At 47.4% G+C, this 26099-nt stretch overlaps 1 protein-coding gene across 8 annotated transcripts in view; it reads left to right on the top strand.

Moving 5' to 3' along the window:
* The window catches only part of St3gal3 (ST3 beta-galactoside alpha-2,3-sialyltransferase 3), a 204010-nt gene that overhangs the window by 63505 nt on the left and 114406 nt on the right, over positions 1–26099 (top strand). For 6 of the 8 annotated variants that reach the window (XM_051172211.1, XM_051172205.1, XM_051172206.1 and 3 more), the window contains exon 3: positions 18630–18677. The exons of the other annotated variants lie outside the window; for them this stretch is intronic. In XM_051172211.1, the coding sequence (XP_051028168.1) occupies positions 18630–18677 (48 nt within the window). The remainder of the gene's footprint in view (positions 1–18629; positions 18678–26099) is intronic. 8 annotated transcript variants of the gene reach the window in all.

Raw genomic sequence — 26099 nt, 5'->3', positions numbered from 1 at the left:
GCTGGGTTACAGGTGGGGTGAGCCCCCTCCTCAGTGCAATCATAAGTACAGATTGCACTTTCCCTTTTCCTACTTCCTTCTTTCCTTCCCTTATTCCAAACAATGAATATCTATCCATAAGGGATGGGCAAAGGAGGTTTGTTCCTTGTGGGCCTCCATGACCCGTTGACCCATTGTGATCAGTGTGTTTCTATGAGGCTAGGTAGGCCTTCTTTTTTTTTTTTTTTTTAAACAAAGGATTCCAACCTTCTTGTTTTAAAAAAAAAAAAGGCGTTATTTTTGAGACAGAGTCTGGTTGTCCAGGTTGGCCTTGAATTTGGAAGCTTCCGAGTACCTGGGATTATAGGCCTGGGCCACGAGGTATGACCGATGACAGCTTTCTTGAAATATAATTTATAATTTATAGACCGTACAGTGTGCCCATTTAAAGCTGGACGTTCAAGTGCAGTGTACTCACACACTCATGCAAATATCACCACAAGTAATGAGCTTCTTATAGGTTAACTCTTTTAGTCTTCAGTGACGCAGCAAATGCAAACTAAAATTCCCCTGCTTGATAGAAGGGTTAACATGTTTAAAACTGACCATGCACTGTGGATGAGCATGTGTTAGCATTGACTCTCATCTCTGGTAGGCATCAGAGCAAAAAAAAAAAAAAAAAAAGTTATACAACTTCTTTAGAAAGCATTTCTTCATGTTCTTAATATGGCCAGAGCACATATTATCCAAAAAAAAATTAGACCATATGCTCTTACAGGGCCCAGGAGCAATGAGTCATAGAAGCTTATTTCTAATTCTTCACTATTAGAAATCATCAAGGTTCATAAATAGATAAACAAGTAAGAAAATTGGAATAGAATGGAATATTGTTCAGAAATAAAAGTCATATCATTTTTATGTGAAATTAGACAAAAAAAATGGATCTGTTATTACAGAGGACTAAAAAAAGGAGAATTGCAGCCTGGGTGTGGTAGCGCACGCCTTTGACCCCAGCACTCGCCAGAGGCAGGCGGATCTCTGAGTTTGAGCCCAGCCTGGTCTATGTAGTGAGGTCCAGGACAGAGCTCTATAGAGAGACCTTGTCTCAGAAAAATAGGGGGGGGGGAGGTAAAGTGAGAGAGAGACTACAAAGAAAGGAGCGTTAGGAAATGTGGTGAGCTTGGGCTAGGGAGATGGCGCAGTGACGCAGAGCACTGTTTACTCTTATAGAGGAGCTGAGTTCAGCTCCCGACCCACGTCAGGTAGCTCAACCTCCCACGCCTCTGACTCCAGGGGGTTTGACACCCTCTTTGCTTTCTGTGGACACCCATATGTGTGATGTGCCTGTATCCATACCCACACACAGGCAAACCAGAGTAATTTTATCTTCAAAAAAGGAAACTTGGTGGAGCTGGGTGGTGACTTGGGCCGGTGGGTAAAAGTGCTTGCCACCAAGCCTGACAACCTGAGCTCAGCCCCTGAGACCGCATCGCGGATGGAACAGACTGATTCCTGAAAGTTGTCATCTGGCATCTGCACGCATGCCATAGCACAGTCTGCCCCCAAACAGACAACTGGGTGTGATAAAAAAAAGGATTGGCTAGAGCGCTGCAGGCCCCTCATCTTTACTTACGATATGCACAGTATATACTTTTGTGTATATGCGGTTGTCTAAATATTTGGTCTCAAAATAAGAAACACATTATATTATTAAGGTATTTTTTTTTTTTTATAAATCTCAAAAGAAAAAATGTTTTAGTAATAATCCCCTTTCAATATAACATGTATTTTTTAGTTTGTTACCAAAGTGTCTATTTTTGTACTCTGGGCGTTGCACATACAGCGAAGGGAATCACACAACCTTTGCCCAAACAAAGTTGTTTTTCACTTAGCGTTATTTAACGCGCATCCACAGTGTAGTACATATCAGCACTTCATTCTTCCCTGTGGCTAGGTGACGTTTTTAACAGGGTAATGACCACATTTTATTTACCCATGCATCAGCAGGCATTTAGGGTCTTCTGGTTTTGACTATTAGAAATAATACTGCTATGGACATGTATATGTTTTTACGTGTGCAGAGCATTCCAATTTTCTTGGTATATGCCTAACAGTAGCATTACTGAGTCATAGGATAAGTGCGTTTAGCCAACGGTACTTATCGCTCAGGGTTCTCAGGAGGAACAGGTCCTATAAAATGAGCCTATACATTTTTGAGGGGATTTACTAGACTGGCTTACAGCAATGGTTCTCAACCCTCCTGATGCTGGGACCCTTCAGAACAGTTCCTCATGCTGTGGTGACCCCCAACTATAAAATTATCTTTGTTGCTATTTCATAACTGTAACTTTGCTACTGTTGTGAAACATGATGTAAATATTTTTGAACATCACAGATTTGCTAGAGGGGCTGGAGAGGTGGCTCAGCAGTTAACACCACTGGCTACTCTTCGAAGGAACCCAGGTTCAATTCCCAGCACCCCCCACACCCCCACGGCATCTCACCACCACTCACTGTTTATAATGCCAGTTCCAGGGGATCTGACACCCTCACACAGACTTACATGCAGGCAGAACACCAGTGCACATAAAATAAAAATAAATAAGCCATTAGAGGGAAAGAGAGGGCGGGGAGGGAGGGAGAGAGAGAGAGAGAGAGAGAGAGAGAGAGAGAGAGAGAGAGAGGGATGCCAAGAGGAGTCCCGACCCACAGGTTGAGCACCACTGCCTTACAGTGGTACAGCTGGTGGCTTTCAAGGTACAGCTAGTACTGAAGGCAGGTACAAAAATCCAGGAATTGTTCAGCCCACAAGCCTGGATGTCTTGGCTGGTCTTCATTGTGTGTCAAAATTCCAAAGAAACAGGCTCTAAAGCCTGTGAAGGAATGAGCTTTCCAGTGCGTGTGCGTGTGGGAGAAACCAGGCAAAGAGCAAGCGCCTCCTTCCTCCAGGTCCTTTTCATAAGCTGCCACCAGAAGGTGTGGCCCAGAGTAAAGGTGGGTCTTCCTACCACAAAGTGTCCAGATTAAAAGTGGGTCTTCCTGGGGGCACAGAGATAGCTCAGCAGTTCAGGACCCGGGTTTGATTCCCGCACCTCATGGTTATTCACAACCACATGTAACGCCAGTTCCAAGAGATCTGATGCTCTCTTCTGGCCTTCATGGGCACGAGACATGCATGTGGCACAGGGATACACAAGCAGACAAAATGCCCACACATATAAAAAATAAAAAAATTTTTTTTAAATAAAAAATTTTAAAGATGGGTCTTCTTAACTGGGTGTCATGGTGCACGCCTTTAATCCCAGCACTCGGGAGGCAGAGGCAGGTGGATCTCTGTGAGTTTGAGGCCAGCCTGGTCTACAAAGTGAGCCCAGGATAGCCAAGGCTACACAGAGAAAACCGTCTTGGGGGGGGAAAGAAAAAGAAGGAAAGAAAAGAAAAGAAATTCCCTCATAGGTGTACCCAGCCACTTGGGTTTCAGTTAATTTCAGATGTAGTCACATTGACAACTAAGAAAAGCCACCACGCCAGCCGAGGAACTCCCAGGCTAGCTCCCAGACTGACCTGTCATTTGACATTGCCATTTGCAGTGAATGGGCCTCTGTTTCTCCCCATGTTTCCCTCTCTTGATGCTTGAGCCATTTGGGCTCCTTTTCAGTTCTCAGCTGGGCCACAGAGAGCTGTGTGTTGCCGCTTTTCAAAATGAAAACGTTATTAACTAATAGGCATTTGAGATGTCTTAGAAAGGAATATGAAAGTCTTGTTGAGCACTGTTCCTGCTTGCTCCCCTGTCTGTTCTCTCTTGAGGATGAAGTGGCACCGTGTTCTTCTGTCTCTGCAGGGCATCTGTCCCAGATGGAGGAGAAACTGTCGTAAGGCAGCCTTCAGCAGCTGCCCTATCCAGGGGCCCCTGGTGTGTGTGTTATACAGGCCTTGCTCTCACAGACGTTCATGCTATTTTATTATTTGGATCTTACAGCAAACCCTGGGAAGCACGCCATGTTATTCACAAATACCTGAGTGGGCATCTCTAACCACAAAGCTCTTTAAAGTAAAGCAGCCAGGTGTCTCAGAAACTAAGAATGCTGGCTCTTCTTCCAGAGGACCCAGGTTCAATTCCTGGCATCCACATGATGACCCACAACCTTATATAGCCCTGTGGGATCCAATGCCCTCTTCTGGCCTTCGTGGGCACCAGGCACATGCATGGTGCACAGATATACATGCAGGCAAAACACCCCATACACGCAAAAATAATAGCTAAAAAGTAAAATAAAGTGATCACTGTGATATTATTTATCCCGTTAAAAATCAGTAAAGACAAGGGAGATAGAGACTGAGGTAAAAAACCTGCTAGCTCAGAGAGGCAAATTTATTTTATCTATATACAAAAATCTATTTACAAGCCTGATTGCACAACTAAACTGCTAGCTCTTTAGAAGTCTCTTTCTGTGTCCTTTTACCTAGCTAGTCTACCTTTCTCTTGAGCGTCTCCAAGCCCAAGAGGCTCCTTAGCTCTCTTTCCCAGGGTTCTGTTTCACCTGTGTCCTGCCAGCTGCCTCTCTGTTGTTCCTGGAGGCCCAGAGAGAAAGTCCCATATCTTAGCCGGAGCTCCTTCCATGAGGCCTCTTCCAAGCCGAAGAGAGAGCGAGAGCCCTCAAAGGTCCGATTGCTATATGAGAAGTCTCTAGCTTCTCCCTCACACCCTTGGCAGGCTGAGCCATGTCACCGTCATGGGGGAGGGGGCCTCCAAGCCAAGTCAGTAGGGACTAGACCGTTCCACCACCACGGCGGGGCAGCTCACGGCCACCCAGCTGACTTTGCCTCCAGTCATAGAGCAGACTTGGCTAGCATTGGTATCTATGGAGGCATCGGGGCACACCCAGGTGCATCTCTTCAGCACACACCTGTCTGCACCTGACATCCATTTAAGCCTTTTATATTTTGCTAACAATTCGGTTTTCTATGTACAATAATCAAATATCCTGCAACAGACCATATGACTATCTTACACCTCCAGTAACTTCTTAATGTCTTCTAATAGCCAACCCATACTCAAACAATCCTGTTTTTCTTTCAGATTTCTTCCATAGCCCTTTAGAGATTTCTCCAAACGAGTTCCAAACATTTGGTTGCTTTGTCTTTTAATTATTTTCTATTCTTATATTTCATAAATTAATTTGTTTTCATTTATGTGTACAGGTGTGTGCCTGCTTCTCTGTATGTGCGCCAGATGCAGGCAATACCTGCAGAGGCCAGAAGAGGGCGTTGGATACTCCAGCATGGAGCTGCAGGGAGTTGTGAACTGCCTGATGTGGGTGCTGGGGATCACACCCAAATCCTCTGCAAGAGCAACAGATGCTGTTAACCACTGAGCCATCTCTTGTGCTTCTATTTCTGTAGCTATTATATGGATAAGTAAAATAACTGCAGGATAGTATTTCATAAGCTGGGTGTGATGAAGTGGGAAACGTCTCTTGTGGATAACTTTCAGTGTTTTGTTTTCAGGGATATTTTTGTTTGTTTTGAAGCCATTTTTTTGGGCTGGAGAGTTGGCTCAGCAATTAGAAGCACTGGCTGTTCTTCCAGAGGTCCTGGGTTCAATTCCCAGTGCCACATGGCAGCTCGCTACTGTCTGCAACCTCAGTTCCAGGGGTCCATGGCACCAGACATTCATATGGTGCATATATATATATATATGGAAGCACAATACCCACCCATACACATAAAATTAAAAAAAAAAATACTCACTCTTTAAAAGTACATTTATATAATATGTTTGAGTATGTCTGTTTATCGTAGCCCCCCTCCAACTTCTCCCAGTGCCACCTGCTCTGTGTCCTGCCCAGCTTCACAGGCTCCTCTGTGGTTGTTGTTGTTGTGGTGTTTAGGATTCACTGAGTCCAATTAGTGTTGTCCACGTGCCATGGTTGTGGAACCTTCTTCCACTGAGGCCTGGGCAGTCCATATCCCCAAAGGAAGCTACCCTCTCTCCCTCAGCACCCACCAGTTGTCAGCAGCTCCTCCCCCAAGGGTGGGACCTCAGAGACCTCTCTCGTCCGTGCTAGAATTTTGACTGGCTTGATCTTGCGCAGCTAACTACAGCTGCTGCCAGTTCATATTTGCAGCGGCCACGTCATGCCCAGAGGTCAGTAGCTCCCCCCCCCCCCCCCCCCCCTCTCTCTCTCTCTCTCTCTCTCCCGTCTGTCAGCCCCTACATTCTCACCAACTCCCATTCTGTGATATTCCCCAAGCTCTGGCAGGCCTAGGTTGACACATACACAGTGACCCGGTGATAGAATGAAATTCGCACACTCAGCATTCTTACCTGTTATGAGTCTCTGTGCTAACACTTCCCACTGGAAAAAAAAAAAAAAAAAAGAAGTTTCTCTGGCCAAAGTTGAGAGCAACACAAGTCTATGAGCATAAACATAACTATTTAGAAGGCAATTTGATAGCATGACCATTTAGCAAAAACAACAACAGTGGGAAATCCTGTGGTGGGGGCCTCATATTTGACCAAAAAGTGGTCGGTTAACTGCATAACCGTCATGCCACAATTGCACCAGTAAGTGCATCTTTTCAGGAATACTTTTGTAATGTAGAACATGCAGGGTCCAGTGTTAGATAAGACCATCAATTTCTTTTCTCCCCAGCAGCCTGTATAACTAATCCAGTAGGCAGAGAGTTTCCTGGTCAGTTAGGATAGATTTCTTTATGCCACATACGCAAAATGAATAGTGCTTTACCATCTAATGGCGGGCAGCCAAGAGCGGTGGCAGTGGCCTGTGCTGTTGCAGACACACCCCTGTCCACTTTTGCATGAGTGCCAGGTATCCAAACTCATGTCTTCATGCTTGTGTGGTAGGCACTTTACTGACCGAGCCATTTCCTCATCCCCCAAAGGCCCTTTGAAGCTAAAATAAAGCAAAACTAACTAAACAAAAATAGAAGACCCTGAAGACTCAGGCCCTGTAGTTCTAGGAAATTTTTATTTAATTATTCTTAAATTGTTTTTTCCTTTCCACATTTCTCTTATTTGCCTCTCATATTCTAGACGTGATACTTTAGGTGGGCCTCTTTATGTGTGTATGTGCATGTGAGTGCAGGTACTTACAGAGGCCAGAAGAGGGCAGTAGATCCCAGGAGCTGTAGTTACAGGCAGTTATGAGTCATCCCATGTGGGTGATGGGGATTGAACTCAAGTCTTCAAGACTGGTATACTCTCTCAAAAAATGAAGCCACCTCTCCATCCTCTAAATGTACCCTTTAAATGATATCTTCTGCCTCCTTTGTGAGTAAAATTTCTTCATTGACAAATTTATTATTGGACTGTCTCAACCCACCAGCTCTGGAATAATGACACAGAGACTTATTATTATTAATGAAATCTTAGGCACTATAGCTTAGGCTATTTCCCAACTAGCTTGTATAACTTAATTAACCCATTTATTCTAGTCTACATTTGTCATGTGGCCCGTTACTTCCCAATTAGTCCTGGTAAGTTCAACCTCTTCCATGTCTGGCTGGTGAATAGCGTGCCTCTCAAGTCTTTCCACAGTTCCTGCTCTGCCCAGAAGTTCCTGCCTTTACTCTCCTGCCTCAGCTATCGGCTGTCAGCTCTTTATTAAACCAGTTAGAAGGGGATGGAGAAGATGTTTACAAAATCCTGAGACAGGTGATGGTCCAGACAGTACTCAGCTCTCTGTGGGTGTGGAAATTAGTATTTGAATACTACGAAGACAGCAACCTTAATGCAGTGAACAGAAAGATTCTCCCAACCCAAATTTAATATATTGTTTTCTAAGTTTTTATCTCTCCATGTATTGATGGGTAGGTCCATTTTGGTTTTCATTTGTTTTAGTCTCCTATGTGAGAACCTCTCCTCTAGTGCTCTGTGGTCTCGGCTGTCAGTTAATATTTAAGGACTGCTGTCTTGTTTACAGCTTCAGTTTCCCTTCAGTGCTGCACAGTGCTTTCCGGCAAGGCTCTGGGGCAGTTCCGAGCGCACTGCACACAGCAGTTCAGCGGTCACTCCTATTCCAGAACACTTCTATCTTTAGTTTTCTGAGTCCTACTTTTCACTTGCTCCCCAGCTTTCAAATTTCGGTGCTGGCGTCTCCTCTCTTGTCCTTCAATTTTGTGAACTTCCTTTTTGTTTGTTTTGTTGTGTGTGTGTGTGTTTTTTTTTCCCCTTGTCACTTTGGTAGTCTTTAGGAGGAAGTGTATAGTAATCAGAAGCAGCAAACACTCTTTCCTGTGTCAGATACAGTCCGAAGCGGGCCTCACTTAAAAACGGGTCTTGTATTTTAAGGGCTTAGAGCAAAAAACAAAACAAGTGTGTAAAGAAACAAAGACCATGTGATACATCACAAAGTACTGATGTAGCCAACAGAGCTTAAATTATTTTCTGGCCATTTATCTATAGAGAGATTTCCAGTTCCCAAGTGAAACCCGTTTTCTTTTTTTCTTTCTTTCTTTTTTTTTTTTTTTTTTTTTTTTTTTTTTTTTTTTTTTTTTTTTTTTTTTTTTTTTTTTTTTTTTTTTGGTTTTTTTTTTTTGTGATAGAGTTTCTCTGTCTATCCTTGGCTGTCCTGGACTTGCTGTGTAGACCAGGCTGGCCTCAAACTCACAGCGATCCACCTGCCTCTGCCTCCCGAGTGCTGGGATTAAAGGTGTGTGCCATAACACCTGGCTTGTGAAACCCATTTTCAACTGGGCCAACTGGACCACTGATTCCTTTCCCTTTAATTTCCCTGGCTGGTGCCCACTCGGGTTTTATCAATAACCAAATGTAGAGACAACTTCCTCCATACTTTCCTGGTGCCTAAGCTTCTGCAGTTTGTGAGTTACCCTGGTCCTTCAGTTGGCCTAGGTGAGGTGAATGGTGACAGTCACCACAGATCTTATTAAATGAACCCAGTGGGTGTATTCTGACTCTGCCTTGATTGCTATTCTTGTGCCTGGGACAGACAGAATGCAGGACATAAACAACTTAAAAGGAAAGATTCATTTTGTCTCCTGGTTTCAAAGGATTCAGTCCACAATCACTTGGCTCCATATTTCTGGGCCCATTGTGGGTCAGGGCATCATGGTGGTGGGGGTGGGGACACAAGGGCTTCTTCATGGTGGACAGGCAGCAGAGAAATAAGGGAGAGCCTAGGGCCAGATACAGCCCCGAGGATGCGTCCCAGTGACCCACGTCCTCCAGCGGCCCTGCCTTGTGCTTCTTGTCACCTGCTAATAACGTAGGTCAGGGTCCTCATGACCTCATCATTGCTACAGACTCCTTCACAGACACACGCAGAGGAGCACTTCCCTTGTCCCCCAAGTGTGTCTAATCCACCACTGGACAGTGCAGATCGGCCCTTCACACTCTGCATTTCACCTCCACAGCCTTTGAGGCAGTGCAGCTTCCATGCTTAGTAACTGCCTTGAACCTGCGCCACGTTCCCTCCACCACAGCACCATGCTAGACCCTTCTCGTCCCCCCACATGGTTTGCTCGAAGGCTCTCCCTGCCTGCCTGTGTGCATTTGACCGACTCTCTCACCACCATTACAGTGGGTTTTTTGGTTTTTTTTGGAAGTCTGTTGACATCATCAGCTTACTGAAAAAAAAAAAAAATCTGTAATGCCTTTCTCTGCTTCCTGCTTCCACTTATAAAATCCAGACTCCTAACCAGGCTTCACCCCACTGTCACGGCATGAACTTTAAAACTCTTTTTTTTTTTTAAATTATATTTTCCCCTGTGTGTGTGTGTGTGTGTGTGTGTGTGTGTGTGTGTGTGTGTTTGTGCTTGTGTTCATATGTGTGTGAGTGTATGCATGTGCTTGCCTGAGCTCATGCACACATGTGCTCCCATGAATATGCACACACAACGTGTGTGTGTGTGTGTGTGTGTGTGTGTGTGTGTGTGTGTGTGTATGAGAGAGAGAGACGGGGGTTAGAGGACAACTTTGAGAAGTCAGTTCTTTTCTTCCACATGTAGATCCTGGGGATTGGTGTAGCAAGTGCCTTTACCCACTAAGCTGTCTTACCCGCCCTCAACGATTTTTAAAAGCATTTTTTCTGCATGAGATTAGTATAAAAATGTATTTGTCTACAAAATCTGATCTAGAAGAATGTGAGTATATTTATAGTCCCTCCAGTTTAGTGTAAAAGCTCTCGGCAGAAGCATTTCATTACAGCACCCCGCGTCCGTGCCTCACGGTGGTGGGGCGTTACGTAATGTTTGGTTTGCGCAGCATATAGATGCTCTAACGTCCAAAGTACTGCCATGGGCTGCGCAGTCACTGAAAGGGGTGCCTAACAACCTCGAGGACTTGAATCCGATCCCAGGACGTGTGTAAAAGGAGCGGAAAGGGGAGGCAGAAACACGCCGATCCCTAGAGCTGGCTGCCCGGGCGTCCTGTTTTCTTGGCAAGTTCCAGGCTGTGAGAGACTCCTGTTTAAAAAAAGAAAAAAGAAAAATGACGCCTAAGAAATGGCCCTGCAAGTCGTCTCCTGGCCTGCACACCCATGTTCACACATGTGCACGCACATACACAAACACACATGCTCACACAACAAAGGACAAGAACCTGGAACTGCTGGGTCTCAGGGTCTCAGGTGCGACTTAGCTGTCACCTCACCTCACCCTTCCTACACAGGGCGAGTCAGATTCAAGACACACTGGGGTAGGGACGCAAAGCGTAGATGAACACCTTAAGGCCATGTCCTCCACCAGACAGCTTTAGGTCCCTGCCTCTGCCCTCTGTTCCCTCAATGACTTTCCTCCCATCCTTTGCGTCCAGGCTGGACCTTGCTAGCAGCGGTGGCGGCGGTTCCTTCATCCCCAGTCCATCCGAGTCTGCCTCTGTGCCGTCAGTCATGCTCTTGGCTGGCCTTCATTTGAGCCTCAGTGTCAGCTGGGTGGTACTTTCTCCCTTGGGTAGCCCTGTTGACCTTTCCCATGCCCCTGAAACCCCACTGCTTACTTCTAGCATTTCACTCTCAGTTTCACTGCCTGCCTAAGTCCATCTTCCTTCCAGCTGCTTCTTCACGCACACAGGTGTGTAAGCAGTGCCACCCCTCACCCCCGACTACCCAGCCTCCGAGGGCAGCAGTTGGTAGAGGGCCAGCTCCTCCCCGATTTTCTGTTCTCCTTGTGTGTGCTGATGACCCAGGGACTGTCCTGCCCCAATCTTAAGCCAAGTGCCTTTTGTCTCCTGGTATGACATAGCAGTTTTTTTTTCCCCTCAATTTCATGGTGACTCACTTTTTAAAAATAGTCTTTGGTGTGTCAAAGCCTTTTTTTTTTTTTTTAACTTTAGTCACTGTATTGACCGGTTCCCCATGTCACATGCATCCTTACCTCCTGAAAGAAACCCTAAGATATTAATTAAGGATGACCGTATACTCCTGAAACCACACACCCCTCGCTTCTCACGCCCCAGTGCTTTTGTTCACTCGTTCCCACCCTACCCCTGCAGCCTGATCTCCTCATACTGGCTCAGGTACCTTGCCCTCCACATCTTCCCTGTTGTCCCCAGTTTAAAAAAAAAAAACAAAAAACAAAAACCCTGAGACCTGAACCCTGAGACCTGAACTCCTACCGTAACTCTCAAGGTTTAACACTGTTGGTTGACTCTCTGTGATCCCAGGATAGCTCAGACATTCTTTGATTTCAGGGACCATCTTTGGTCTTTGCATAGCGTCTCCCCACCCACCCACCCCCAGGCCCCCATGGGTGGGTGTGGGCGTCCATTTGCATGTGGTGTGCATGTATTTGTGTATGCTTGCTTGCATGTGGGTGGGCACATGCATGTAGACGCCCTAAGTTGGTCAGGTGTCTCCCTCAATTGCTTTCTACTTATTGGACTTGCTGATTTCTGCGAGTGTCCCCCCCCCCCCAGCTTTCTGGGTGATCCCCAGTCTCTGCCTTCTGAGGTTTTACCTGGGTTCTAGGGCTCTGAACTCCAGTCCTAGGCAAATATTTTATCTACTAAGCCATTACGGCCTCGTTTGCACAGTTTTCTGAGCTTTGTAAAAGCTCTGGAGCTTACGCTTGGTGAGCTAAACTGATAGAATCTAAGAGGAACCTTCTCGGAAGAAGAGTGCCGCTCCCGCACTCTCAGCCGAGCCCTCGAAGCTGGACCGTTGGACGGAACCTGATCCCACCGAAGCCAGGAGCACCCTCCCCTCCAACTTCCCAGGCAGGCAGCATCTGTGCACCATATTAGGATACCCTTCTTGTCATCAGTTCTCATCGCTTCTGGCTCATTCTCCTCAGACATTTTTTCCTCCTCTGTGTTTCTTCAGTAATTCTGTTTATTCAAGCTTTGTTTGTTTTTTTTTGGGGGGGGTGGTGATGAGGAGGTTTGAGGTTGAAAGGGAGGAAGTTGAGGGACCAGGGTTAGGGGACTCAATCATTCCAGGATCAAAGCAATGGAGAAACTGGAAAGGAAACAGGTGGCTGTTAAAATATTATCTCTGGTTGGGTCTGTAGCTCAGTTGGGAGAGAGCTTGCCCGATATGCTTGTAGCCCTAGGTTCGAGTCCCATCACTCTATAAAACCAGGTGCAATGGAGAGCACCTGTTATCTCAGTCAACACTAGGAGACAGGAGGATCAGAAGTTCAAAGGTCATCCTCTAATGCATCCTGAGATCAGAGTCAGCCTGGGATACATGACAGCCTGTCTCAAAAACTAACAAATAACAATAATAAAAATAAAGTATCATTCCTCTTGGTAGACCACTAGCTCCCCACCCCTCGCCCCTAGCCAAGGGAAGGCTCTTTGGAAAGCCAGATTGATGACGACAGCTTAGACCCAAGGTGTTCTCCTACTTCTTTTGAGTCAGGCCGTGGATGTGTTCTGATGGGTAACAAGTTGCTTCTACGCCAGCCATCAGGAGGGTGGGGAAGGGAGCAGGAAGCATGTGGCCTAAAGGAGGAGACAGTCTTGCCGCAAATGAAGAATGCACCAAGGTAACAGGGGCCAGGATTGGAGATGCTCAGTGGTAGGCCAGGCCTCGTGCGCATTTAGGGAAGCCAAGCCCTAAGGCCTTGGAGGGTAGTCCAGGTCATAGCTGGTCACCACAGAGGAACTGGGAGAACATTCTGAATGGAAAGCTGATCTCTAGGTGTCTCTGTGACACTGTCTACAGCAGGGCTGTGGCTCTTCCCTGTAATGTTCTGCCATGTCAGTGGGCTGCAGGTCTAAGCGTCTAGCTTGGCCTATGCTCCACCCAGCCTCTCCTCTTCTTTACCGTGACTGCTGGTGGCTCCCCCGTATTCCCTGCTTCCCAGCGCAGGTCCCCAGAAGGGAGCCATCAGCGAGTGTCTTGGCCTTCTTGTAACCAGGCCACCTGAGTTGCCATCAGTAGGCCACTCTCAGTCTCAGGGAAGTCAGCATCAGTTTGCACAAGCCTGACCTGTGGGTGTGGTCTTCTGTCCTTGTTTCTCATTCCTGTTCGGTTCCCTGCAAACCCTGGAGCTTCTTTCCCTTTACATGTTCTTATCGCTCTCCCCTAACCACCCCACCCCCTGCCCCCAACATCACAGTTTTGGCTCAGTCATTACCCCTTCTCCTCTGTAGTGTTGTACCTTCTCTGTGTCCACCCCACCCCCTCCCCCCATGCCTCAGTTTCCCTCTCCTGGTCTACTTTCTGCTCTGCCGACAGAGTAACAATAGCTCAAGTTCCTATAAAGCAACCAAAGTTTATATTTGAGAACCCAAGCCAGAACCCTTTACTCTCCTGGGTTTTGGAAGCGTTTGTTTGGTTTGGTTATGGTGGTGTTGAGGTTGAGCGCAGGTCCTCATGCATGCTAGCCAGGCACTCTACCACAGCACACTCTCCTCTGTCCATCCTGCCTAGCCTACTTTCTTCGTTTTAGAAGGCTTCTTTGGGCCTGGGGAGTTGTCTCGGTGGCTAAGAGTATTGGCTGCTTTTACTAGAGGACTGGGCATTGATTCCCAGTACCCACGTTGTGGCATACAACAATCTGTGACTCCAATTCCAGGGGACTCAACTTTCTGGCCTCTGTGGGTACCAGGCACACAAGTGGTCCACAGACCTGTTACAGGAAAAATACCCACACACAGGCTGCAGAGATGGCTCAGGAGTTAAGAGCGCTTGCTGCTTTTGCAGAGGACCCGGGTTTAGTTCCCAGCTCCCACATGATGGCTCACAACCAGCTGTACTCCAGTTCCAAGGGATCTGTTGCCTTCTCCCATCATCCATAGACAGTGAGCACTCCTGTGGGGCACATGGAGGCAAAGCATTCATACACATTGCTTGGCTTTCTTCAAGACAGGTTTTCTCTGTATAACCACCCTGGCTGTTCTAGAACTCACTTTGTAGACCAGGCTAGCCTCTAACTAACACAAGCTCTGCCTGCCTCTCCCTCCCGAGTGCTGGGATTACAGGTGTGTGCCACTGCTCCCAGCTGATTTTTTAATAGAAGAATTCTAAAAGGCTTCTTTCCTGCCATTGACCAGGACACAGCCATCTCTCACCAGCCTCCTGCAGATGTGACTGTTTTCTTCTGCAACTTGTCCTCCTTCCTGCTTTCTCTGCTCCAGCAGCTAGGCCTCCTCTGTCCCTTACGTGTGGGGAGGTTCCAAGGCTTGCATTCCCCAGCCTGGAACTCCTTCTCCCCTTTCTTTTGATGGTTTCTGTCTTCAGATCTAGCCCCCGGGCCTCGATCATGCTATGGATCACGTCTGTTCTTCCACCCTTGGCCTTTTAATACTGCGTAATAATCTCTGCATTAATTACCACTGTCAGAAATGACTTTGTTTAGCCAGGCCCGGTGGCGCACGCCTGTAATCCCAGCACTCGGGAGGCAGAGGCAGGTGGATGTTTGAGTTCAAGGCCAGCCTGGTCTACAAAGTGAGTCCAGGACAGCCAAGGCTACACAGAGAAACCCTGTCTCGGAAACCCAAAAAAGAAATGACTTTGTTCATTTTATTTGTGTGGTATTTCACCATCACCACTCCACCACTTTGACTAACGTGTGAATTTCTTGAAAATGCGTTTGCTGGTGTTCTTACTATGCCTGGTGTGTGGTAGTTACTATTTTTCTGTATTAAGGAGCAGTGAAATCACCCTTACTCCCTTTTTTCCTGTCTTACCAGAACATGTTAGTTTTATTTGCTGGTATTTTACCTGTTTGCTTGGGAGCAATCTGTTTTCTCCCCGTTCTTACTCTCCTGAGGCTTGCATGGGGTGGATAGGAGAAGACCCAGATGTGGAGTGTATAAGGTGCCAGGCAGGCGGCTCCCCCCACCCACACCCGCCCCCCTAACCCAGTTCGTTCACACATGCCTGGGGCTTTCGTAGGCTGACCAAACACTAAGAATACAGGCTGCGTTTTCCTCCTCCCTCCATAGTCCCTCTATTCTGCTTCAGAAACCAGACACAGGAAACATCTGACCATAATAAAAAGCTCCCCGTGAGTTCTGACTCTCCTCAGTGTGCAGCGAGCCCTGCCGTGCTTTGGTCTGGGATTCTGTCCGGTCACTTGTGCAACACGCCACATGGCCGCCGGAACAGCTGGAGCCTGGAATGCTCAAGTGAAAATGACATATTTGTTAGCTGCAGAAGGAGAAATCTGGATTCCTGCTCTGTCGCTTGCTTGCAAAGCAAACCTCTCACTCTTGTCGAATGCTAAGTTTTCCCGTAAGCTGTCAGTGTGGTTTATAATTAAAATAATCTTACATCCTTTAGAGTAAACACAAATAATGAATCTCCGAGCCGTTTCTGCTCTGTGACTTTAATACTCAAAACAAAATTCATTTGAGCTTACACAAAGCATGAAATGTGTCGCTCTCTTCCCCTGACTTGTGTCTCTGAAGGCACGTGCTGCCAGAGCACAGCGGCCATTGCAGAGAGAGGCTGCTTTCCCGGAGACAGCCTGCTTGCCTGGGGCTTCCCTCTCAAGACCTTGGTCACACTTTACCTGCAACTCCTTCCTGGCCTGCAAGGTGGAGACACATCTTGTTCAGCATGGGTGCTCAGCGGGAAGCAGCCTGGGGGTGTAGCTCAGTGTGGGAGCACTCCCTCGCTTGTTCAAGGCCCTGGGTTTCATTCCTAAGACCAAGGAATAAACTGTGCGAAGGAGGAAGAAGAAAAGAAGAGGGGGACTTACATCATTAAGAGATTGATGTAAGTGGTCTGAGCTCTCAGGATGATCCTAGGAACTGGAAAGGACCAGCCCTCGGCACAAATAATGGAAGGGGTCTGGAATCTTCTATGCCTTGGCTTTAATACCAGCAAGCTTGCACTGGAGCACACAGTTATTTTTAGTCTTTTTTCCCCCTCCCCCACTATACACACACACACACACACACACACACTCATTTCTGGTCTCAGGCAGCTCTCCCACCTAGTGCAGTTCCCAGCCCCACCCCCACCCCCTTGATACAAATAACACATGTTCACTGCCGGCATTTTGTAGCAACTACCACCAGAGGCAGCCACTTGTCAACAATTGATGCCCTTCAGATATTTAGTTGAGGTTACGCATTTTTTTAAACATGTGAATCAAAAAGTTTCAAAGAAAAGATAAAATCAGGATTGCTTATGAGAATGAAGAAAGTAAATTATAATTGGAAAACTGTGTGAGCTGTAGTGAAAATTAAGTACTTAAATTTTTTGCACACACACACGTGTGTGTGTGTGTGTGTGTGTGTGTGTGTGTGTGTGTGTGTGTGTGTGTGTGTGTTCCCATATGGGTGGGTATGCAGGCCAGATGTTGACATCAGGAGTCTTCCTTTAACTCCACTTTATACTCTGAGACAGCGTCTTGTTCTGAGCTCTGAGCTCACTGGGATCACAGCCGGCATCACAGCCACACCCTGCTTTTTTACTGGAGTGTTGTCCACTTCACAATTGCACGCCAAGTGTTTTATTTACTGAGCAGTCTGTCCAGCTCTTGAGCTGCCTTAAAAAAAAAGTGTAGCTGGACAGTCAACTCCTCAGAGGGGTCCCCGTCTTCCAGGTGTGTGAGACCTTTCTCCTTCTTACCCTGGCTGCCGGTTTTCAAAGGAGGAACACACCTCACTCAGAGGAAACAGACACAAAGCATCCTGATAAAAGGGTAGAAGTCCCAAGTTAGATGCTGCTTGTACAACCAGGATAGACAGGTGCTCATCAAGGGCCCCCTGCTTTGTAAAGAGCAGGCTGCCTTTCCTCTTCAGCCCTGACCTGCTGATGGATGCAGGATGCTTGCCTCAGGATCCTTTTAGGAACCATACCCCTAGCTTGCTGTCCCACGGTTCTTAGTAAACAGATTCCTAAAGGGTTGCCTGAAGGGCTTGCGGTCCAGGCTTTTCTCTAGAAACTAATTCTGCAGTGGTTCCTGGGTGTCAGGTACGGTCTGGTGACATAACCTTGCGTGAGCAGCTGTCTTGGCTGCCTTCAGGAGCTTATAGGGAACATCAGGGGCTGTTATTTAGGGTTATGATGATGGTTGATTTTCCATGTGCAGTGAGATCTGGAAGGTACTGTAGAGTGGGTGGTAGCTGAACACACATGTCCTGCATGTGTCCAGCTAGCACTCTGCAGCGAGTGAGCCTTCTGGATGTGATTGCGTGAGCCTGTGGTGTTTGGACCACACCTCATCTTGGTATCCCTCACTGTGTAATTGCTGTACACTGACTTTATACCATCATTTGAGATGGGGGGTCACATGTTAAGAGCCATACAAGACTCACAACTACAGACTCTCGAGATGTTGTGGTAGGAACAGACATCACTCGGTCCCCTCTCTTCGAGGACTCGCAGGGAAAGTACATCATTTACTTGGATTTGGCTCTTTGAGTTGTTTGCTTGGAAACACTGGTGCTCTCCTCCTTCAGGTCTCTGCGCATGAGCCCTCTCTGCCTGTGATACCCATCCGTTCTTGTTGGCTTTGACACTCAGTATCCTTCAGCCCTTAGCCCAAGGGCCACCCTCTCCAGGGAAGTTCTTCTGCCCAGCGCCTTCAGGCTGGCCCCTCACACAAGTAGCAGACTTCTCAGATTTACTTTCTCAGTTTCTAGCTGATTATTCTGTTCCCTGATAACTTCTCTTCTCAAGATGAAAAGCAAGGCGGCTCCTGAGTGTGGAGACCGTGTCTTCTTGTTGTTGTTGCTGACTAAGGTATCATGGCGCCCTAGTACAGTGTCTAACCATAGACACTGCAGTGGCTCCTGAGTGTCTATACACAGACACTGTAAATGCCCAACCAACATTTCCTGACCGTGTGAATGAATGGAAGAACAATGCATTGTGGGCACTAAATCCTGGCACCGTTTTCTCCCTTTGCTTTGGCCGCTTGGGCGCTCACACCCCGCCCCTCGAGTCTGCCTGCTGTGCTTGCCAAGGCCCTGGTGGCATGCCTTCTGTGCACTAACTAACATCTTTGCCGCTCTACAATACCTTCCCTTTCTTTGACATCTTCCCTTTGTTATTCCAACATATGCTATAAATTAATGACCCTACTTTCAGGGTTTTATTTGGAGGTGGAGGGGGGGAAGGCGGGGAATGGTAAGCAGATATGCATAGGAATATAAAAATGGGAGTGGCCAAAGGGGAGGAGTCAGTGCTTTTAGGCCGGGTGGAGCCAGCAGGCACTTGTCTGACAACAGAAGAAAGACGTGAACTTGTCCTCTTGTATTGCAGATTCATTGCTTCTTTCCTTTGACTCCGCTGGACAAACACTAGGCACAGGTACCACTTCCTCCCCCCACTCCCACCCCCCACTCATCTTGTCATTCCTTAGTATTGGCCGTGTTGGTAGTGTTGGGGATCCTCGGGGAGGGCAAGAGATGCGCAGAATTATGGGAAAGCCCCCCCCTCCAGGGCCTTCGCTGTGGAGGGGGCAGAAGAAGGACACAGTGTGAAACAGTCTTCAGTTGTTTTACAGGCGGACACTGAGCTGGCCATGGCGGCACAGGCTGAGGCAGGTGGGTCCCCGAGCTTGAGGCCAACCTGGTGTACATCAGAAGTTCCAGGCCAGCCAGGGCTGCGTAGTGAGACCCTACCTTAAACAAGCAAAGTCTTCACTGGAGTCTGTCCAGCACCCTCAGGCAGATGCTTTCTCCTCACAGAACTGTGCAGGTTCGAGTGAGCATGTCTAGTCTGAGCACATACCCTGTCTCGGAGGAGGACAGAGGACTTTGAGAGGCCACCAGTGCATCAGGGATCACCTGCAGAATGGCAGGCAGTTAGCAGCCCAGCTTCCTGAGGACACACCTTCCATCACCCTACACACACACACACACACACACACACACACCCATGTGCTCAGGTAGAGAGCTCCAGGAAGGGAGTGTCACACCTGCCTGTGCCAGTCACAGGCAACAATCCCTCCCTTCCTGTGTTTACAGTGCAGGTCACGCTATTTGGCACATACTATTTTGACCAGACTCACTGAGGCCAGGCGGTGGCTGTCCCAGTTGCTGTGCCCCCTCCAGAGCCGGAAGGATGGCTGCTCTTATTCCTCAGCTTGCTGCCCATTGGGAGATCCAGGGAAAGAGTACCCCCACTTTATACTGAGGGTGACCCCTGAATACCAGGGGGACTTGACTGGCCTGTGGAGGGCAGTTTACCTCTTTTGCTGACCTCATATATGGTTAAGTCTTGTTCACCAGGCTGCTGGGGAGGCCTACTGTGTGTCAGTGCTGTACCATGAGCTTTGTGAGTCCCTTGGTTATTTAACCTCCACACTGGCTTTGGTTTCCCTAATTGTCCTGAGACACGGTCACCTGTTTGGTGGCCCACCCATCCCAGTCCAACCTGAAGGCCCGCACTCCACCTTTGCTAACCGGGTCACTGCCTCACGCCACATGCTCCTGAGGCTCTTGAGGCTCCTGAGGCAGGCATGAGAAGTCACTTCCAATAGAGCAGTCAGACAAGGAAGAGTTCTTAAAGGAACCCCAAGTTGCACCTGGGTGTTACAAGGACTTTTATGATCAAAAGACTCCATTGAAACAGTGAAAAGGCAGTGTGGAAAAAAGAAGTTTACATCATAATTAGCCAGCAAAGAATTAGTCTCTCAAACAAAGAACTACAAAACCCATTAAGAGTGAACAACCCCCCCCCCCAAAAAAAAAAAAGAACAACCCAGGGCAGAGCTGAGCGGAGGTCTTGAGAACACATTTCAGAAAAGAGATCAATAAACCTGTGGGCACATTTTCTTTTTTTTTCTTTTGGTTTTTTTTTGAGACAGAGTTTCTCTGTGTAGCCTTGGCTGTCCTGTACTTGATTTTGTAGGCACATTTTCAATTACATTAGGACCCAGGAAAATGGAAACCAGCGTCCCATTGAGATATCACTGCACATGCAAGGAACAACAGAACAGCAAAGCCTGGCGTCCCCGTGTGTCAGCAGGGCCATGATGGAGCAGAAGTGAGTCTCCACCCAGTGGGAAGCCAGGTCCCTGTGTAATCACTCTGAAAAAGACGATGGCAATACGTATATAAGTCTGAACCGCACATATCTTATATGGCAGTTCCCCTTCTAGCCAGCTCTGTCACAGGGGTGGATGCTAACATCCACGCTGACACAAACTACACATGAGAGGATTACCACACTTGCTTGTGCTCTTGTGATAGTCGCAGGCAGACACACCCCTTCCCCTCCTGTGTTAACAGTGCTGGACACACCAATTAGCACACTGCCCTCTGACCCAGCCTCACTCAGGTCAAGGAGGTAGCTCTCCCAGCCCCAGGCAATATTCAGAATTGTAAAATCTAAAAGCAACCCACATAGGGAACAAGAGTCAATATGCAGATATCACATTTGTAAGGATCAGAAGAAAATGATCAAACTATACACAGACTGGACAACATAGATAAGTCTTTTTTATTTTGCCTTTATTTAAATTTTAAATAAGAATTTAAAATTTTATTTCTTGAGACATGGTTTTGCTGTGGAATCCTCGCTGTAGAGATAGGATCCTGGCTGTTGTGGAACTCTCTTTGTAGACAAGGCTGTTTTCAAACTCGTGGCAGTCCTCCTGTCTCTACCTCCCAAGCTCTGGGTTATATACCTGTGCTGCTGCACCTGGCTTTGAAGATGGTGCATCACTAGGTACCTCCACTTCCAGCTGGCTGGGCATGCCCTCTACAACCCAGGGTGGCTTCCAGCTTGCAGCAGTCCTCCAGCCTCAGCCTTCTTGCTCTAAGAGATGGGGGGTGGGGGCGGAGACTATTCTGCCTGCAGGCCAGAAGAGGGCACTAGATTGTATTATAGATGGCCATGAGCCACCTTGTGGTTGCTGGGAATTGAACTCAGGACCTTTGGAAGAGCAGCCAGTGCTCTTAACCTCTCAGCCATCTCTCCAGCCCTGAGATGATAAAAATCTTAAAGTTCTATTTTATTTCATTTTTGTGGTGCTAGGAATTGAACCTGGGAGAACTTGTGTGCACCAGGTAAGTGCTATACCACGTGCTCAGCAGTAACACGGATGATTCTTAAAGTGTGAAGACAGACGATAGCAACATACACTGAGTTTTGTTTGTAGGAACTTCAAAAGTAAAAAGAAACCACATCCGTTTAGATGTGCAGTTCAGTGTTAAAACAGTAAGGAGAAATAAGAGGTTGAATTCCACACTAGCTGGGGTAGCAGTGGGAATGTCTCAGAACTGCGGCATTCTCTGTAGTGACCTGAGGGGGGCGTTAGAGTGTCCCTTTCACAGTCGCTCATTAGGCTGTACATTAAGATTTGATATACTCTTCTGTACATGTGACAGCCATGACCCAGGCGTGCCAGAGGCAGTGCTTGCCTGGAAACAGGAGGAAGGGGAGGGCAGGAGAGGAAGGGCAGTTAAGAATTAGGAGACACCCTTATGCATCAGTCAGCGTTCTCAGCCCTTCGCCACGAATCAGCTCTCAGAGCAAGGCTTTGCTATTACCCCTCCCATTTTTCAGCTAAGGAAACTGACATACAGAGAAGCAAAACACCTCATCCAACATCAAACAGCAAGTAAAGATCAGAGCTGGGCTCGAGTGCAGGCCTTCTGGGTCCAGCACCCATAGTCTTGTCCAAGTACTTCCTGGTTTTGTTTTTCTCTTCTCCTTAATTTTTAAGGGGATTTTGGTCCATCACCTCCATCTCTCCTAGAGCTATAAAAGTATGTGTTAGGCTTAGTTTGCAAATAATTATGGACGGGGGTGGGGTGGGGTGGGGTGTAGTTCTGTCTTAATCGGGATCTCCGTTGCTGTGATAAAACGCCATGACCAGGAGCAGCTAGGGCAGGCTAGGGTTTGTTTGGTGTGCACGTAGTCAATCATTGAAGGAAGGCGGGGCAGGAACTCAAGTAGTGAAGAAACCTGGAGACAGGAGCTGCAGCGGAAGCCCCGGCGTCAGGTGGTGCTGCCTCCTGGCTTGCTTCCCTATGGCTGGCTCAGCCTGCTTTCTTGTACAACTCAGGACCACCTGCCAAACGTTGGCACCGCTAAGCCCTTCACAACCAAGAAAATGCCCAACAGACTCACCTACAGTCCAGCCTGACGGAGGTATTTTCTCAATTCCGAGTCTCTCTTCCCAGATGACTCTGGCTTGTGTTTCAAGTTGACATAAAAACAAGCAACACAGGCTTCCAGGTTTGTACATGGCCCCCTGTGGAAGGGCAAAGAGCTAACACTTGGATTCTTTTCTGTCTGTCTTGTAGTAGAGGATACATGTAAACTGGTCAAAAGCCAGCTTTTTTTTTTTTTAGATTTGTTTTTCAGGTTGTTGTTGTTTTGAGACAGGGTTTCTCTGTGTAGCAGGTCTGGCTGTCCTAGAACTTGCTTTGTAGACTAGGCTGGCCTCGAACTCACAGGGATCTGCCTGCCTCTGCCTTCCGGGTGATGGAACTAAAGGCACGTGCCATCACCGCCCAGCTCAACTTTTTTAGATTTAGAAAATATTAAGTTGTGTGTGTGTTTGGGTAGGTCTGTGCACATGCATGCAAGTGCCGTAGTGGCCAAAGGCGTCCTATCCACTGGGTGTCTAGAACTCCAGTCACAGGCAGTTGTGAGCGCAACAGCCTAGGTGCTGGGAACCGAACTCCCGTATGTGCTCTTAGCTGCTGAGCCATCTCTGTAGCCCCAGCTTTAAATGAGCATACAAAGTAATGGGTTTTGATATGACATCTTCATAAAGGCATGCCGTATACGGACTCAGACTTGGATTAGGACCATTTCTCAGTTTACCCAGCATTCCGTTTGCCTGGCCTCACCAGCTGGACTTCTCAGGTAGTTCTACCTTCGTCATGCTCTCAGGGAACCCTGGCCAGCAGTCTTCTGCTTTGCATCATTTCTAAAAGCAGGGAGAGCCAGGCAGGCTTTCCTCAGCAGCCACCCGACTGTTTTATGTGGAGAGACTTTTTAGCACTAGGCATACCACATTGCCAAGAAAGTTTTAGTATCTTAGCAAAACAGTTTTATACTTAATCCCTATTTTATATCCTTTCTTTAGCATGAGTAATTAAGCACAGGAAAGGAAGATTCCACCCTAGATAAGGAATAGATGCGATCCCCACGTCTCCGTCACCGAGTGCCGCTAATGGCTTGGACAGAATGCACTGGAAGCTATTTAAGGTCTCTGAAACATTAGTCATAGCAGACAGGTTGGGAAGAAAACCAGAACTTAATGTATTATCAACCCGGCAGTGTGCTTCCCAGTTTTCCCTCAGCGTCCCACATCCTGGAAGCCCACACTCCAGCAGTGGACACCACACAAACAGCGCCAGGAAATGGCCCTTGGCTATGGCTCTGGTTGTGGGGGTGAGAAAGGGCTCCTAAGGCTCAAGCAGAGGGGGAAATCCCACGGTTGTATAATTCCATTCTGTCTCCCCTGTGTTCAGCCCTGAGCGGTCCCACGGTGGCGGAGTTGACATTACCACAGCGGAGGTAATGGCAGTAGAGCCAATGAGGACTTGGGAGACGCTGACATCTCAAGCAGAGACCTTTATTTTATTTTATTTTTTAAATCTTTGCCTTCTTGTTGGTTGTCCCAGATCTGGGTACAACAGTCCAGAAAATTCATAGTAGACTGTGGTAACCGAGGCTCAAAGGACCAAGAATGAGAGTCCCAAGGAACCAGAGCGCACAGGGGTGCTTGGGAAAGTGACTTCAAACAAAGCTTTTCCGAATCCACCAAGGGATAGGTGACTTCCCAAGTGCCAGCAGGACACTGAGTGGTGCATAAGAAGAGTGCCTGGATAGGCTCAACAGTGGAGCTGACAGTCAAACCACAGCCCACAGAATGCTGGCTGTCAGGACTTGCCGCCCAAACCCAGCCTGCCCGATTGTCTCCTAAAACAAAAATAACCCCCTCTGCTGGATTCACACAAGACCTTGAGTTCCATAAAACAGTATCGAAATAGCCCAGATATGAGCCAAAATCAATTATCTTATAAAGAACCAGAGAAACCTCAACTTGCATGGGAAAAGCCAACCAACAATTGCCAAGGCTGGGATGGCACAGTCTTGGGTTCATCCTACCAAAGACTTTAATGAGGATAAAAATGCTCTCAAAAGGCAAACACTGCTAGAACTGACAGGAATGGGGGAAGGTCTCAGCAAAAGTAGCAAGTGAATAAATAAAGAGAGTAACCGAGTTCTTAAGATCCACAAAATAACAAAATGATGGTGGCAGAGGAGTCAGTGTGCTTGGGTGTGGGGAGCTATTGGAATGTAATCCAGTCCAGCCAGCAGTGGTGGCGCGTGCACACCTTTAGTCCCAGCACCCAGGAGGCACAGGCAGGCAGATCTATAGAGCGAGTTCCAGGACGGACATCTAGGGCAACACAGAAAAACCCTGTCTCAAAAAAAAGGAAAGAAAAAAAGAAAAGAAAGAATCTAGTGCAAACAAGAGAAGAGCATTTGTAAGTGACAGCTCTGGGCTTTGCCTGAGAACAGGAGACTTTACTGTCTGGCCATTGGAGTACCAGGTGAAGAGAAAGCTAATCCAAACAGGCATGAGACTGCCTAGATCCTTCTCATACATGCCCTGGTCTGTATAGCATGTGCTTAGCCTTCCTGAGGTCCTGGACTGCATAAACCATGCGTGGTGGTGCCCACATGGTGTCCCAGCACTTGGGGGTGGAGGCAGAGAGAGCAGTTCAGGGTCATCCTTAGCTACGGAGTGAGTTTGAGGTCAACCTAGGATACAAGAGATGCTGTCTTAAAAAATATTTTTTAAATTAAAGAAACAAAGCAACTATAGACCCCATCAGTTGGTGAAGAAAGAGTGTTTGGCAGGTTCGACCTTTGTTTGTGAAGAAACAGTTCAGCACTCAGAAAGGAACTTCTTGAAGGGAGGGTGATTATGATCAAAACACATCATATGCAATTCTCAAGGAACTAACCAAAGTGTTTTTTAAAAAAACAAATGTCTTTTGTTGTAAGGCACCTGCAAGGCCTTATGGCCCACATGCTTGAAATCACGGTCCACTCCTAAAAGTTCCAGAAAGCGGTGAACTGGGAAAAGGGACCTTATGGGATCTAGGTTAGCAAGAAAGAAATTAAACTGCTCTCCTCATTGATCACACATAGAAAATTCCAGAGAATCTACGAACTGTTCCCCCAGACTCCTAGAACTGTACCCGAGTTTAGCACAATGCAGGACCCAAGGTCAAAATGCAAAGGCTAATTATGACGTGAATACAGGCATTGAACAAAGACCTTAGAAAGTGTCTGTGAACACCCTCGAACCAGCATTTATGGATAAAAATGAACCACACACAGGACCGTCGGTAAATACTTCCTCTCCCCTCACACTTCAAGACACAAGCCCCTAGTCGTCATTGTCCTCCTCCCTGAAGGAGGCACCCCCCCCCCCCCTTTCAGAAAGCCTCATTTGGCTACTTTCTTCTAGTACCACTGTCCAAGGTCCTGGCTCCTCTGCCCTGGACCAGTCCCATCTGCTCCTTTGTTGCCTCCCAGAGGCCTTTCTGAGTACAGTGGGGCAGTCTTCTGGAAGACACAGCAGGTTGCTGTCTTGTTACCAATGTATGCTCTCCAGGTACCTCAGCAGTGCATGCCGACCACAGTCTTAACTGGCTTACAAAGCCCTACCTACCTCCATGATTTCACGTCAGGGTCTGTGCCCCCCTCACCGCCCACCAGCCACGGCGCTCTTGAGCCTCCTCAAGATGC

The sequence above is a fragment of the Acomys russatus genome, chromosome 29 (genome assembly GCF_903995435.1).
Source record: "Acomys russatus chromosome 29, mAcoRus1.1, whole genome shotgun sequence".
Lineage (NCBI taxonomy): Eukaryota > Metazoa > Chordata > Mammalia > Rodentia > Muridae > Acomys > Acomys russatus.
This window is presented reverse-complemented; position numbering and strand designations above follow the sequence as displayed.